This window comes from Marmota marmota, unplaced genomic scaffold (genome assembly GCF_001458135.2).
Source record: "Marmota marmota marmota unplaced genomic scaffold, marMar, whole genome shotgun sequence".
NCBI classification, from domain to species: domain Eukaryota; kingdom Metazoa; phylum Chordata; class Mammalia; order Rodentia; family Sciuridae; genus Marmota; species Marmota marmota.
The window spans coordinates 7,497,872-7,510,225 of NW_025999949.1; the positions used below are offsets into that span (position 1 = coordinate 7,497,872).

Sequence of the window (12,354 nt, forward strand, 5' to 3'; positions counted from 1 at the left end):
GCCTGGCGACCGCAGGTGTGCCGGGACCCGGGGCCGGCGACGCGGTGGGCCTAGCTGCGGGTGGGGTGAGGAAGGAAGGACTGGTTCAGCCTGGGGACTGAAGACTTTCGACTGCGTAGCTCTTCCTGCCCGGCTCTTCCTGCTTTCCTCACCTAGACTGGACTGACTTTACCCCGCCAAGTATTTCAAGGGTCTGATCCATTTTACCTCCCAGTGGGACGTGAATATTGAACCAATTATGACCGTCGTGGTTTTAGAGACTTATAGAACGCCGGATCTGCTTTTGTTTTGGCTTGGGTCTCTCCTTTTATTTGATATTTGCCAACTGTTAGCATTCACTTCCTGACATAAAATAAGAAGCAACTACTACTTCGTGATAGAAAATGCTTCACTTGCACTGGAGCCTGATTGATTTTTGCATCTCGTACTTTGAAAGACTGCGTGTTATCTTGGGGTGGTAGAACTTTGAAACTTTTTCCCAGTTGAGCATTGTGTTGGTGTTCTTTCATCATAGTGACCTTGTCCTATTCTTTAAAAATATCAATAGCATGATATTGACATCTTACAGAATTTTTTAAAGTGCTGCTAAAGGGGTATTAGGCAAAATAATAATGATCATATCTTTTCACTGTCATTCGCTTCCTTTAAAGCTGTCAGACCTCTTAGTCATTTATATTTTATTTTTGTTACTTGTTTTAATATGTATTTAGGGGTTATGAGAGTAAATATATGAGCATCAGAGAGTTTAGAAAAAAATACAGAAAAGCACAAAATATATAAAATCATCCCTTCTCCTGACACTCATTTCAAAGTAGTGAAACACTGAGAATATCCATTGATCTGTGTGTGTAGGTATGTAATTTAAGCTTTGGAGTTAGTGCAGTGTTCAAATCTATTTTAGCATGGCTCCTTTAAATAATTTCCTTCACTTTACATACAATATTTTCTTTATAGAATTCCTGCTTATGGAATTAGAAAGCAAAATAGGGGAAAATATTGTCTGCTTCTAAGGGCTTTGGACAGATGCAGAATCCTTTCAAAGGTGAGAACAAGGATGAGGTACAGAAATTTTTTTTTTTATCTTTAGTTTTTATTCTTTTGGTACTGGGCTTTGAGCCCAGGGGCCCTTTACCACTGAGTTACATCCCCAGCCTTTTTTATTTTTTTATTTAGAGACAGGATTTCACTAAATTATTTAGGGCCTTGCTAAATAACTGAGACTGGCCTCAAACTTATGATCCTCCTGTCTCAGCCTCTATAGTATCTGGAATTACAGGCATGCAGCATCAGGCCCTGTGAAGTTACAGAAATTTCAAGTGTTCAAATAAAGAATTTTTTAAAAGAGTTTTCAGTTGCCTAACAGTTGATGTATAAGCAGCTTCTAGGTGGATGGAGAATTCAGAAATATGTAAGGTAACTTAACTAGAAAGCAGTAAAATTAATATATTAATAAATATGCTCAAATATCTAATCTACATCCAGATCTTTTGTTCATAAACATGTATTGAGCATGCCTCTATGTCTGATATTTTTCTTGATTGCAACTTTAAAGGCCAAAATTATTCTATTGACGCTGCTTTATGAATTCATTGTACATTTAAAAAAAACTCCAAATGTCTGATAGGTTAGAGAGGCCTTATGATGTCACAGAAGTATGACCATAGTCAACTGGGCAGGTAAGCTAGTATTAACTTCTTGAAAGAATTTGGCAAGTTACTTATTCCTTTTGGGTCTATATTTTCTTGTTTCCTGTAAACAGGTTGGATTGGATGATCTGAATTTCCAGTTCTAGAACTTTTTTATTTGGAGTAGAACTAGTGAAGATGATGGGTGATAAAGCTGGAAAATAGCATTTAGTGGTAAAAACTAAAATTAAGATACTGTCTTCTGAAGACAGTTCAAAGAATAAGTGTTCTAGCAATCACTTGATCATCCTTTGCAGTGTTTAGACAAAAGTTTGGCTTCCCTAAGTTTCTCTGACTTTAGAGAAGCAGCATGAATATATACAAGTAAAAAATAAACGGTTCTTTTTAAATTTCTAGCCACCCTTTGCTTAAATGAGAATTCTATTCTTTGGAGCTGCATGCCAGATGGGTTGTGGCTCTTGGGTTGATTTTTGCATTTGTGTCCTTTTGAGTATGGGTCAGTTTATTTGAAGGTTATCCTTTTGCCCTATATTTTGTGGCTACCTTTATTTCTGTGTGTGTGTGTGTGTATAGATAAATTTAACAACTGCTTAAATTACCTGCTGTCATTCTTCCTTAAATTCTTGAAAAAGTTCTTAGTATTTCTTTTACAAAAACTTTCTTACTTGTAGTTTGGCTGCATTCCAAGGCCCCATTTTTGTTGCTCATGATCTTGTCCCTCACCATTTAATCTTCAGTAATGATGCTGATACAATAGTTTTCACATTGACAGACTAAGGGGAGAGCAGATAAAACTGGTTAGTGCTTCTGAAATTCTATAAACAACCTACTTACTGGACTATTAGTATTATTGCCACCTTACTCCTGTCCATGATGGCTGCTTTTGCTTTTAGTGTTTGTTCACTCCAACATTATAGCCCCCTTAGGAAAACCATAACTGAGACTTGGACATATTAAGGAGATTGTCACATCATTGGTCTTATTAACAATTGCAAAGAAAACATTTAAAAATGCTTCTTCCTGCTTATATTAGTATTTGATTTAAAAAATTGTTTCAGTTCTGTAGTATTCTTGTTTGGGAAGGGACCATAGCACACATTGTGTAGTCTTTAAAGGTATTCACTTTACTAGATCATATTTTAATAAATAAATAAAGATCAATAGGTTAATTTAGAATTTTATTATAATATGAACATGAAACAGCTTTTATCAAAACTGTTGTTATGTCAACCTATTTTCTCAGTTGGTGACAGAATCGTTTAAACATAGTTCAGCCCTGTTTAAATTTTCTTTTGATTTATATTTAGCAGTTTAAACAGCTCCTTTCAGTCATTTCTTAGTCACTTTATTTTAAAAATTAAGTCTCATATTCAATTTAAAACCTATCTCCCTACTAATTTCCATTCCTGTTTAGGTTTGAAGTGGAGGAGAGGTGTGGTCTAACTCTTAAAAATTCCTGCCCACCCTGTCCTAATGAATAACTCCTTTGATGTTGGGATGTGAGAAGGGAAGGAGTCTATTTTTCCATCCTAGTCTTCCTTTGCCCCTTGGTGGGAAAGTATAGTAGTGGATAGCATCATGGAAGTAGTAATGAGACCAGTTCTGCTAAGATTGCTATTCTGTGTACAAGTGCTGACCTTAGTAGTCAGCAGTTGTTTTAACTTTGAATGTAGGCCTTAAGAATTTTTATTACCAACCACAAGATTTTAGTTGCAAATTGTTGATTAAACTGGTCATCTAAATCTGCTGCTACATAACACATTGATTAGTGTTGTGTGGTTTATGAAGAATGAAGTAAAATAGGGACATTAAAATTTTATCACTTGAATTATTTTGCATCTCAGGGAAAAGCTTTAATACTTTTTCTTAAATCAGTTATCCCTGATACTTCTATTTTGTGAGTTTGAATTTTAAGTAGGTTTCTTTTTACCTGGGTATTTTCCCTGCCTCTTACTTTGCTAAAATATATATTTTTTTAAATTATTTAGTATTTGTGACTGTAAAGGTATATAGAGCTGAATTTAAAAGGTAGCCTTCAAGAAGCTTAATCTAGGAACAAAACAAATTATATTTTATTGACTTTAAATTTCAAACTCATTAAGAAATTATGTAATGGGTTCTTTTTTTTCATATTATAGCACAAAAGTTCTATATACTGAATGTGTATATACCTGAAGGAAAAGCCTGAGGTTGATATTCTTCTTAACAATTCACTTTTGATAATAATGGACAATAAGTAAACCAAGACATGGACTTCTGATAATAGTCAACATTCTCTTTGGCTGCTCTTGAACTTTGGAGCCTTTATTAAATAAAATAAAGGTTACTTAAACACAGAACTGCAGTACCGTGACAATTGAGATGATGACTTAAATGACTACTAAGTGATCAGTGGATGAGTAATGTATAGAGTAGATACATTGGACAAAGGGAATATATCTGTTATGGGATAGAACAGGATGACATGAGTTTTATCATGCTACTTGGAACAACGTGAAGTTTTAACACTTTCTATTTCTCGAATTTTTCATTTAATATTTTTTGAAATGTAATTAACTGGGGGAGTAGCTGAAGCTATGGAAAGTGAAACTGTCTAAAAGGTAGAGAAGGGGCTACTCTGAAAGGTCCTTTCATAGTCACCTGTTAATTTATATTAAGAAAATCTTAATAAATTTTATTCAATGAGTGGTACTAATACAAAAAAGGAACATGTTTTTAAGTGCAGACAAATGTTGGAGAAAGCCCCAAAATTTACTCTTGTTTTCTTGCAATCAGTAAAAGAGGGAAATGTGACTAGACATAAATAACATTGGCCCTAATATAAAGATAAACTTGTTACTTAGGCAGGCAGGAGAAACACAGCTATTCACAAACTAAGAATAAAGAGAAAAATTTTCTCATGGTACTCTATAATATAGCAAAAAAACAAATATAAAATCTTATCACTTTAGTATGTGCAGATTGCAATTTCAGAAAGCTATTTTTTAAACACTATTCTTAAATTTAGGTTAGTGGTATAACTCCAAAATAATAGTTAGTAATGGCAGTTTTGTATGGGGACAGTATCATCTAAATGTGCAGTTATTTCATAGTCTGAACTGAGGGATAGGGTTTTAATTTAAGCATAAATTTTCAATAATATAGTCAAGGCTCTGGAGTTTGTATTTTCTGAAATAGTACTAAAAATTTTCAATGATGGAAATGTTTTGTATCTGTGATATTTAGTAGTATATGACATCAAGTGTGGCTAATGAGTACTTGAATGTGGCTAGTACAAATAAGGAACTGAATTGAGGAATTTGGATTCTGGAATCAAGGAAAAGTTATTCAATAACATTTATTAAAGCATGATAAGAGATTTTAGGACTGTTGCCATAGGTATATGGGCTGTGGTAGTAGAATTTTACAATGGGGGAGAGAAATTGGGCCTAATTTCAAATATAGTGTGGGCAAGAAGGAATTTATAGCCAAGAAGTAAGGTGGGAGTAGATGGATGGAAAATTACGAAGAGGTAAGTAATAACAGGAATAAAGGGAATTCTTGTTGGAAAAAAAAAAAAACAGGGTAATCAGACTTCACCTTTGGGGTACAGAAAAGGATGAGATTCCTGATCTTCTGTGGAAGGTGATCAGATATCTGGAGGTAGAGGGTAGGTATTCCAGTTAAACTGATTTAGAAGGTTCTTGCTAAAATTGGATTTTACATGGAAGTGTACAGACAAAAAAGCCTTTTTTCTTTTTTTTTTTTTCTTTTATGTAGTAAAATGGATGCATGCTATCTATAAAGGAGTTCTTGTAAAGATTAAACTATAAATCACCTTAAATTTAGTCATCCAGAGAAATAATTAATATTAGGGTAGCTATTACTACTGGGATCCCCTCTATGTGTATATAACTACAGCATGGATGAATGAATACAAGGAGGAAGTAACAGAATGAAAGATCATACTTCATTATCATGAGAAATTAATTTCTCAAAGTACATCTATGAAGTTAGGTTGATTCTCAGAAAAAAAAAAACATTAACAGGTTGGTAACCTGTTAAAAACATCAACAGATCTTTTTTTTTTTAGTTTTAGGTGGGCTGTAGAAAACATGCTTTGATATGAGATTAGCAATTTCATCTCCCATTTTTTTCCTCACATCCTGATATTTCTCATTATATTATGTTTACATTTTCATGTTTGTAAAAAATTTTTTCAACATTATTTTTATAATTAAATTTTTCTGTTCAGTATTTCTTAATGGCACTTTTAGCATCTTGAGCCCATATTTTGATACAATTGACATACTTTAACTCTTGTGGTTTCAGTAAAGTGTTCTCATTCAAGAAAGACTGTTTTCTTTTTCCCTCTGGAAAGTAATTTGTTTTTTATACACGAATTATTGAAATAATTCTTATATATTCAAAGAACAATAATTTAACCAGGAACAGAAATGGGAATAGTCAGACTTGTGTGCCTACCACATATGTGTATAAGGGCAATAATCTTTTAGGAATTACATCTTTCCTCTGGATTTCATGTTGATGGAGCAACCCCTTTGTAGAACATCTCTGGTCTTGAGATAAGAGTGAAAAGAAAACAAATTTATTGTCAGCTCTATACAGTTCTCCTTGGGACACTCATACCATTTCTGTTCTTATTCCATTGGCAGAGCAAGTCATATAGCTACGTGTAAAATCAGTGGAATGATGAGGTGTATTTTATATTTCTCCACAGGGAGAAATACAACATAACCATTAAATATAGTCTATCACAATGACTAATTTAGAAAATTTGTTTAGAAACAATTATATTAGTTTGACAGAGATTTGAAAACTGTTAGTATTAGCTGTCATTAAGTAGGAAGTTATTAGTAAATAACATTTATTTTATCAATTATCTAATCAACAGTTTGATTCCTTCAAAATCTCTTTTACAGTATTTCTCAAATTCATTGTGCATACAAATCAATCACGAATCAGCTGGTCTGATAAAGAACCTGAGATCCTGCATTCACAGCAGGCTCCTAGCTGATGCAATGCTGCTGGTTCCTGGAATATACCTTTAAGTAGTAAGGCTTTATATAGACTTTTATATCATGGCACTTTCACTTAGATTAGGGCTGCCAAAAAGCCCTTGGTGGCCCTTAAATGTTAATTTAAGGGTTAGCTGGAGGAAAGGGATGCTGAAGAGGGGGGACATTAGTAAGTAGGAGACAAAGAGAGGTGTAATGTTTCCAAATAAAGGTATAGAGATGCATGCAGAAGGAATTGGTTGGAAGCTTCACAGAGTTTAAGTAAAATGAAATTAGAAGAAAAAAATAAATCCATCAGGCGGCCCACAATGGTGCACACCTATAATTCCAGCCAATCAGGAGACTGAGGCAGGAGGATTACAAGTTCAAAGCCAGCCTCAGCAACTTAGGGAGGCTCCAGGTGATTTAGTGAGACTCCTTCTCAAAATAAGAGAGATGTTGCTGCATTCAACCCCAGCATCCCCTTCTCCAAAAGAAAAAAAAAATCAAATAAATAACTTATTTGTTCCAAAGCACATGCAGTGAACTCTGGGGAACAGAGAAGTGATTTTAGCGCATTGTGGAATCAGTAAAAGATGGAGCAAGGACAGTGAAAGATTCATACTTTCAAAAGTTCAACTATTAAAAGAAACAGATGGGGTAACATTTTAGAGAGGATGGGTACAGATTTGAAAGAAAATTGAAGGCTTTTGTTTTGTTTTGTTTCTTTTATAGATAAGGAGTCATTAGAGAGTGAAGAGTCCAAAATACAGACATTTTTCCTCCAGTACCTCATGATAGAGGATCAGTTAATCAGAAAAGCTATAATCAGTATATCTTTTTTATATCAGAATATAGTTTTAAAGTATTTATATTATTTGAAATGATTCTATATTATAAAATATAGAATCTATATTTTTAAAAAATCATCAAACTTTTTTCAGTAGCTACTACTGAAATTATAATGTTCAGTTATAATAAGAATTTTTAAGTACATGGAAACTAGATCTCATATTAGTTTAATTGTTGATTTCCAGGCTTGCTCTTATCCTCCAGTTTTACTTTCCCATTCTATTATCAAAATGATCTTTTTAAAGGTCAGATACTGCTTTGTTAATTTTCTGCTTTAAAATTTTTGAGGACTTCTGAGCTTGGTAATAGCACGCTAGATAATTCAGAAAACCCCCCTGAGAACAAAACACTGGGCCAAAATAAAGCAAATTCTATGAAGGATATTATCAGAATGTTAACTGGTATGACTAGGTTAGGGTCTGAATGAAGACACAGTGGTCTAAAGAGAAGGCACCTGTCTTTGAGTTTTTCTTTTTTCTTTCTTTCAAAAGCATTGATTCCAGAAAAGAGTTTTAGTGCAAGGCCCACTATAGGGAAGAGGGAAGAATCTCTTGTTACTTTGAACCCCAAATCTTTTAGCATTTGGTGAAAGATTTTTAAATCAGAGTAAAGTCTGGAGATACACTGGTAGAATTATGTTCCTAGAACACAAAAGGCCCTTGGTTTGATCCCCAGCACCAAAAAAAAAAAAAAAAAAGATTGCAACCAAAGTAGATAGGCTCTTGTGGTGGGATAATATTTAGCTTCATCAAAATTTTTACAATTTCATTAACAAAATCTGGTATTGCTAATATCCTCGAGTACTTGACAGACACAAACATTAATACTCTGTAAAAATATAGCTCTGTATATCAAATTATTTCTGTAGAAAGTTTTGCAGATTTAGTATTCAGCACACAAACTCTAATTAGGTACATGGTGAAACAAGACATAAGAAACAGCAGAGACTGGAATCAGACTATAGGAACTTTAGATATAGTTATTGGATTTAGTGTGGCTCTGTTGAGAATTTTCAGCTAATTGAGAATATTATAAACTATAAAAAAAGAAAAATGCCTATTTTATAACTGAAAAATATAATTCCCCAAATTAGGACTTTTGTGGATGGATTTAAGAGCAATCTAGACAACACAGAAGAATTAATGAATTAGAAGATAAGTTGGAGGAAAATATCCAGAATAAACAGAGGACAAAAGAATGGAAAATAGAGGAGAGGGTAAGCTCAATAAAAGATTTAATGAGGACTTCTAACATAGAAGTTTTGAATCCCTGAAGGAGAAGAAAGAATGGTATAGAAACATTAACGAGAGAATGACTGAAAACTCCAAAGGAAGAAGGACTTTATTTCACAGATTCAAAACTCCCTATGAGCCCCTGGTAGAAACCATACTAAAGACCAACAACAACAACAACAAAATCTTAGAGTCAATTCAAATAAATAATCCCAAACCTTTAATGATTTAGTATTAAGATTGATATTGATTTTCCACCAGAAACAGTCGCAACTGATTATTATCTTTAAAGTCTTAAAAGTACTTGCCATCCTAGAATAATGTGACCTATGAAATTACCGAGAGATGCAATAAAGGTGATAGCTATGAGGATAAAACTAAATGTTGAATGCTTAAAAATGTTATAATTTCTTATGATTTTTATATACACATGTAATAAAGGTACATAACAAAATATTGCATGTAAATCTTGGTAGTAACACAGTGAAAGGAAAACAAAATTACTACTTAATATTAAACTCTTAATTTATATGTTAGTAATCCAAGCTGTAATCTCTGGAATGACCACTAAAAGAATTATTTAATTGTTGATTTCCAGGCTTGGAAATATGTAACTTCCAGATTAATGGTAGGAAAATGAAAAATTAACAAATGCTAATCCAATGAATACAAGAAAGGAGAGAAGACTAACAGAACAAATAGAAATAAAAAGAACCTACTTAGAGATATATCAAAAGCATGCAGATTCAGAAAGATTGAGATTGGAAAATAAAGGCAAAAGCTAATGAAAAGAAAGTTGGTATATTAACATTAGACAAATCCAGCCTTAAGTTAAAAATTCTGAGAAAATATTCAATTTTCCAGAAAGATATAATCTCATGAACCCAATAATATGGTCTCAAAATACAGAAAGCAATGTAGAAGAGACATGAAGAATTAAAGAACTCATAGTCATAGCAGGAGATTTTAACAGTATCCATCAGAAAAAGCACACAAAAATAACTCAATGCAGATATTGAGGTTTTGAACAACAGAGTAGCAAACTTGACCTTCTGCATAGGGACATTGACAAAAAAGCACTACATCCAACAGGGTAGTATATGGTTTTTTGAAACTTTTGCTAAATTTACATATAGTCATAAAGCAAGTTACAACGTTATTTCAAAAGTTTGAATTTCTTTTGAATATTTTATTTTGCCACCTAATAATTTATCTAGAAATCAGTAACAAAAAGATAAAATTTTAAAATTATCATTGGCAAATTAATCAGTACTATCTAAATAGCATTTGGGTAAATGAAAATTAGAGTAGAAGTCAGAAAATATTTAGGGTTCACATGTTAGAAGACCGTGTCAAAACTTGTGGTATTCATTGTAGAAGAGAACATATGCATTACATAATTAAGGTTTTGGCTTTTGGTGACACTGATAAAATCTAACTGCCTTTATTTTTCCACTATATCAAGATAATGATATCTCAAGGAAAGTCTTATTTATTCATTTTATCAAATATTTATTGAACACCAGTAGTATGCCATGCCTAATACTATGTGCTGGGTATGCAACAGGCTTTCTCAGCCTCTGTAGTATTTACATTTTGTGACTGATAAATCTTTGTTGTGGGAGATTGTCCTGTGCATTACAAAATTTTTAGCATAGCCATGACTTCTCTACATTAGGTAACAGTAACGTGCCCACAATTTGAGTAAACAGAAGTCTCCAAGCTTTGCCTGCTGTTTCTGGGGGTCAGGGAAGGCAGACATCTATGGTTGAGAACCACTTGTCTGTATTGGTGTAACTAACAAGTGTATCTTCTGCCCTCATGAAGCTGATAATCTAGTGAGTAGTTTTAAATAGCAGAACAGTTATTTCAGACTGAATTGACTTGATTTTGAATTCCATCACTATTTTTTATTGTTGCTGTTGTTGTATAGTTGCTGTTAATTTCTTTGTGTCAATTTCCCCAGTTATAAAATGGAGATAATAATGATACATATTTCATAGGGTCAATGAATTAGAGATAATATATGTGAAGTACTACAAAAGTGCTTGGCGTGTAGTAGACAGTTGGTAAACATCATCTGCATTTTATTATTAAATAGACCACGGTGAGTATGTATTTCTAAACTGCAATAAATTTTGTGAGGAAGAATAGGGCTCCTCCTCTCCATGCTCCCAACCAGATTCATATTTGCTGACAGTTGTCTTTAAAGGATACTTTGAAGTTACTCAGGAAGAGACTGTACTTATGTAACAATGGTGATCACTTTGAACTCTCAGATACTGTGATTCTGATTGTATTGTTTTTTGATAGACAAAGGTGAACAGTTAATTTTGTTCTGGCATTTATGTTTATTAAAAACCTAATATTGATAATTAATACTTGGAACTATTTTTATAATAGATAAAATTGTTACAAAGTGTTTTATAGTTTTATGAAATATTTCAGTTTGTTTTCAAACTTTAAACTCTGAGATTATTATATTAATTAATTTTCTTTCCCTGAATGGCATTCCATGGTGAGCTCTTGAAAATTAGAGTAATTGCAATTTTCTTGTGATTAAATGTATAATTAACCTTGGGAGATTATGAAACACAGGTTCAAAAGCTTCTAAAGTTGGAGTGTTCCTGATCCAAAAAACCAAAGTCTGAACTGCTCCAAAATTTGAAACTTTTTAATCTTCTACATAAATATCCCTAAATCCAGTATAATTAAAAATCTGATTTTTGAATTAATTTATGGTCCGAATAATTTCAAATAAGGGTTATTCAAAGTAAATGTAGACTATTGATAATTGCTAAAAATGAGATAAGGAGAGATACATTATTAGTGAAAAGTCATCTGTAATTGTATTTTGCATTGCTAAGAGAAGCTTAAATTGCAAAATAAAATGGTTTTGACTCCTCTGCCATTTTTGAAAATACAGTAATAAATTACTATTTAAACTTAATTTAAAATAGTTTTATTTTCCCAGAGAAGCAAATTTAAGTATAAGCTATTCAACATAGAAAAGATTTAAATATTCTGATGAGCAAAAATAACATTCTTCTTCATTACAATTGTAGCATTTTGCATTAAAATTAGAAATATGGAAGAATTAATGTTTTTTTACAGCCAAGTAGTGTGTGGGCAAGTTTTTGAACTTTTACCATACTGATAGGGGATAAATATCTTGCAATTTAAATTTGTATTTCTCAAATTATGAGTGAAATTAAATATCTTTTAAGCTTAAGGGCCATTTTTGTGACCTTTTGTGAATTCTCTGACTATATATTTGGCCCCATTTTTTTCACCTAAGTTTTTATCTTTTTTTTCTCTTCAAATTTTAAGAATAAATTTATAGAATATAAAAATTGGATTTGTATATGTGTGTATATAAACACACTTTCACTGCAGTTGTAATATATGAACTGTAACTGTCTACTTTTATTTATGGGAAATGTAATCAATTTTTTTTAAACAATAATTCTTATAATTCTAGGTACAGATCAAGTTGTTGCTTCAGTTCATTCAAATTAGATGTTTGCCATGTTAGGCCCATTGTTAAGCACTGAGGAGGAAATGTAGAACAAAGGCAGTGTTTTGAAGGTTACAGTCTAGTGGAAGAGATTAAAAACAGATAATAAT

At 32.5% G+C, this 12,354-nt stretch overlaps 1 protein-coding gene across 8 annotated transcripts in view; it reads left to right on the top strand.

Annotated features, from left to right (window-relative positions):
* Oxr1 (oxidation resistance 1) overlaps positions 1–12,354 on the top strand; it is a 322,826-nt gene that overhangs the window by 244,270 nt on the left and 66,202 nt on the right. Inside the window, exon 1 of one of the 8 annotated variants that reach the window (XM_048802008.1) lies at positions 8,521–8,711. The exons of the other annotated variants lie outside the window; for them this stretch is intronic. Coding sequence (XP_048657965.1) covers positions 8,693–8,711 — 19 coding nt within the window. The 5' untranslated portion in view covers positions 8,521–8,692. Of the gene's footprint in view, positions 1–8,520; positions 8,712–12,354 lie in introns of those variants that run through there. 8 annotated transcript variants of the gene reach the window in all.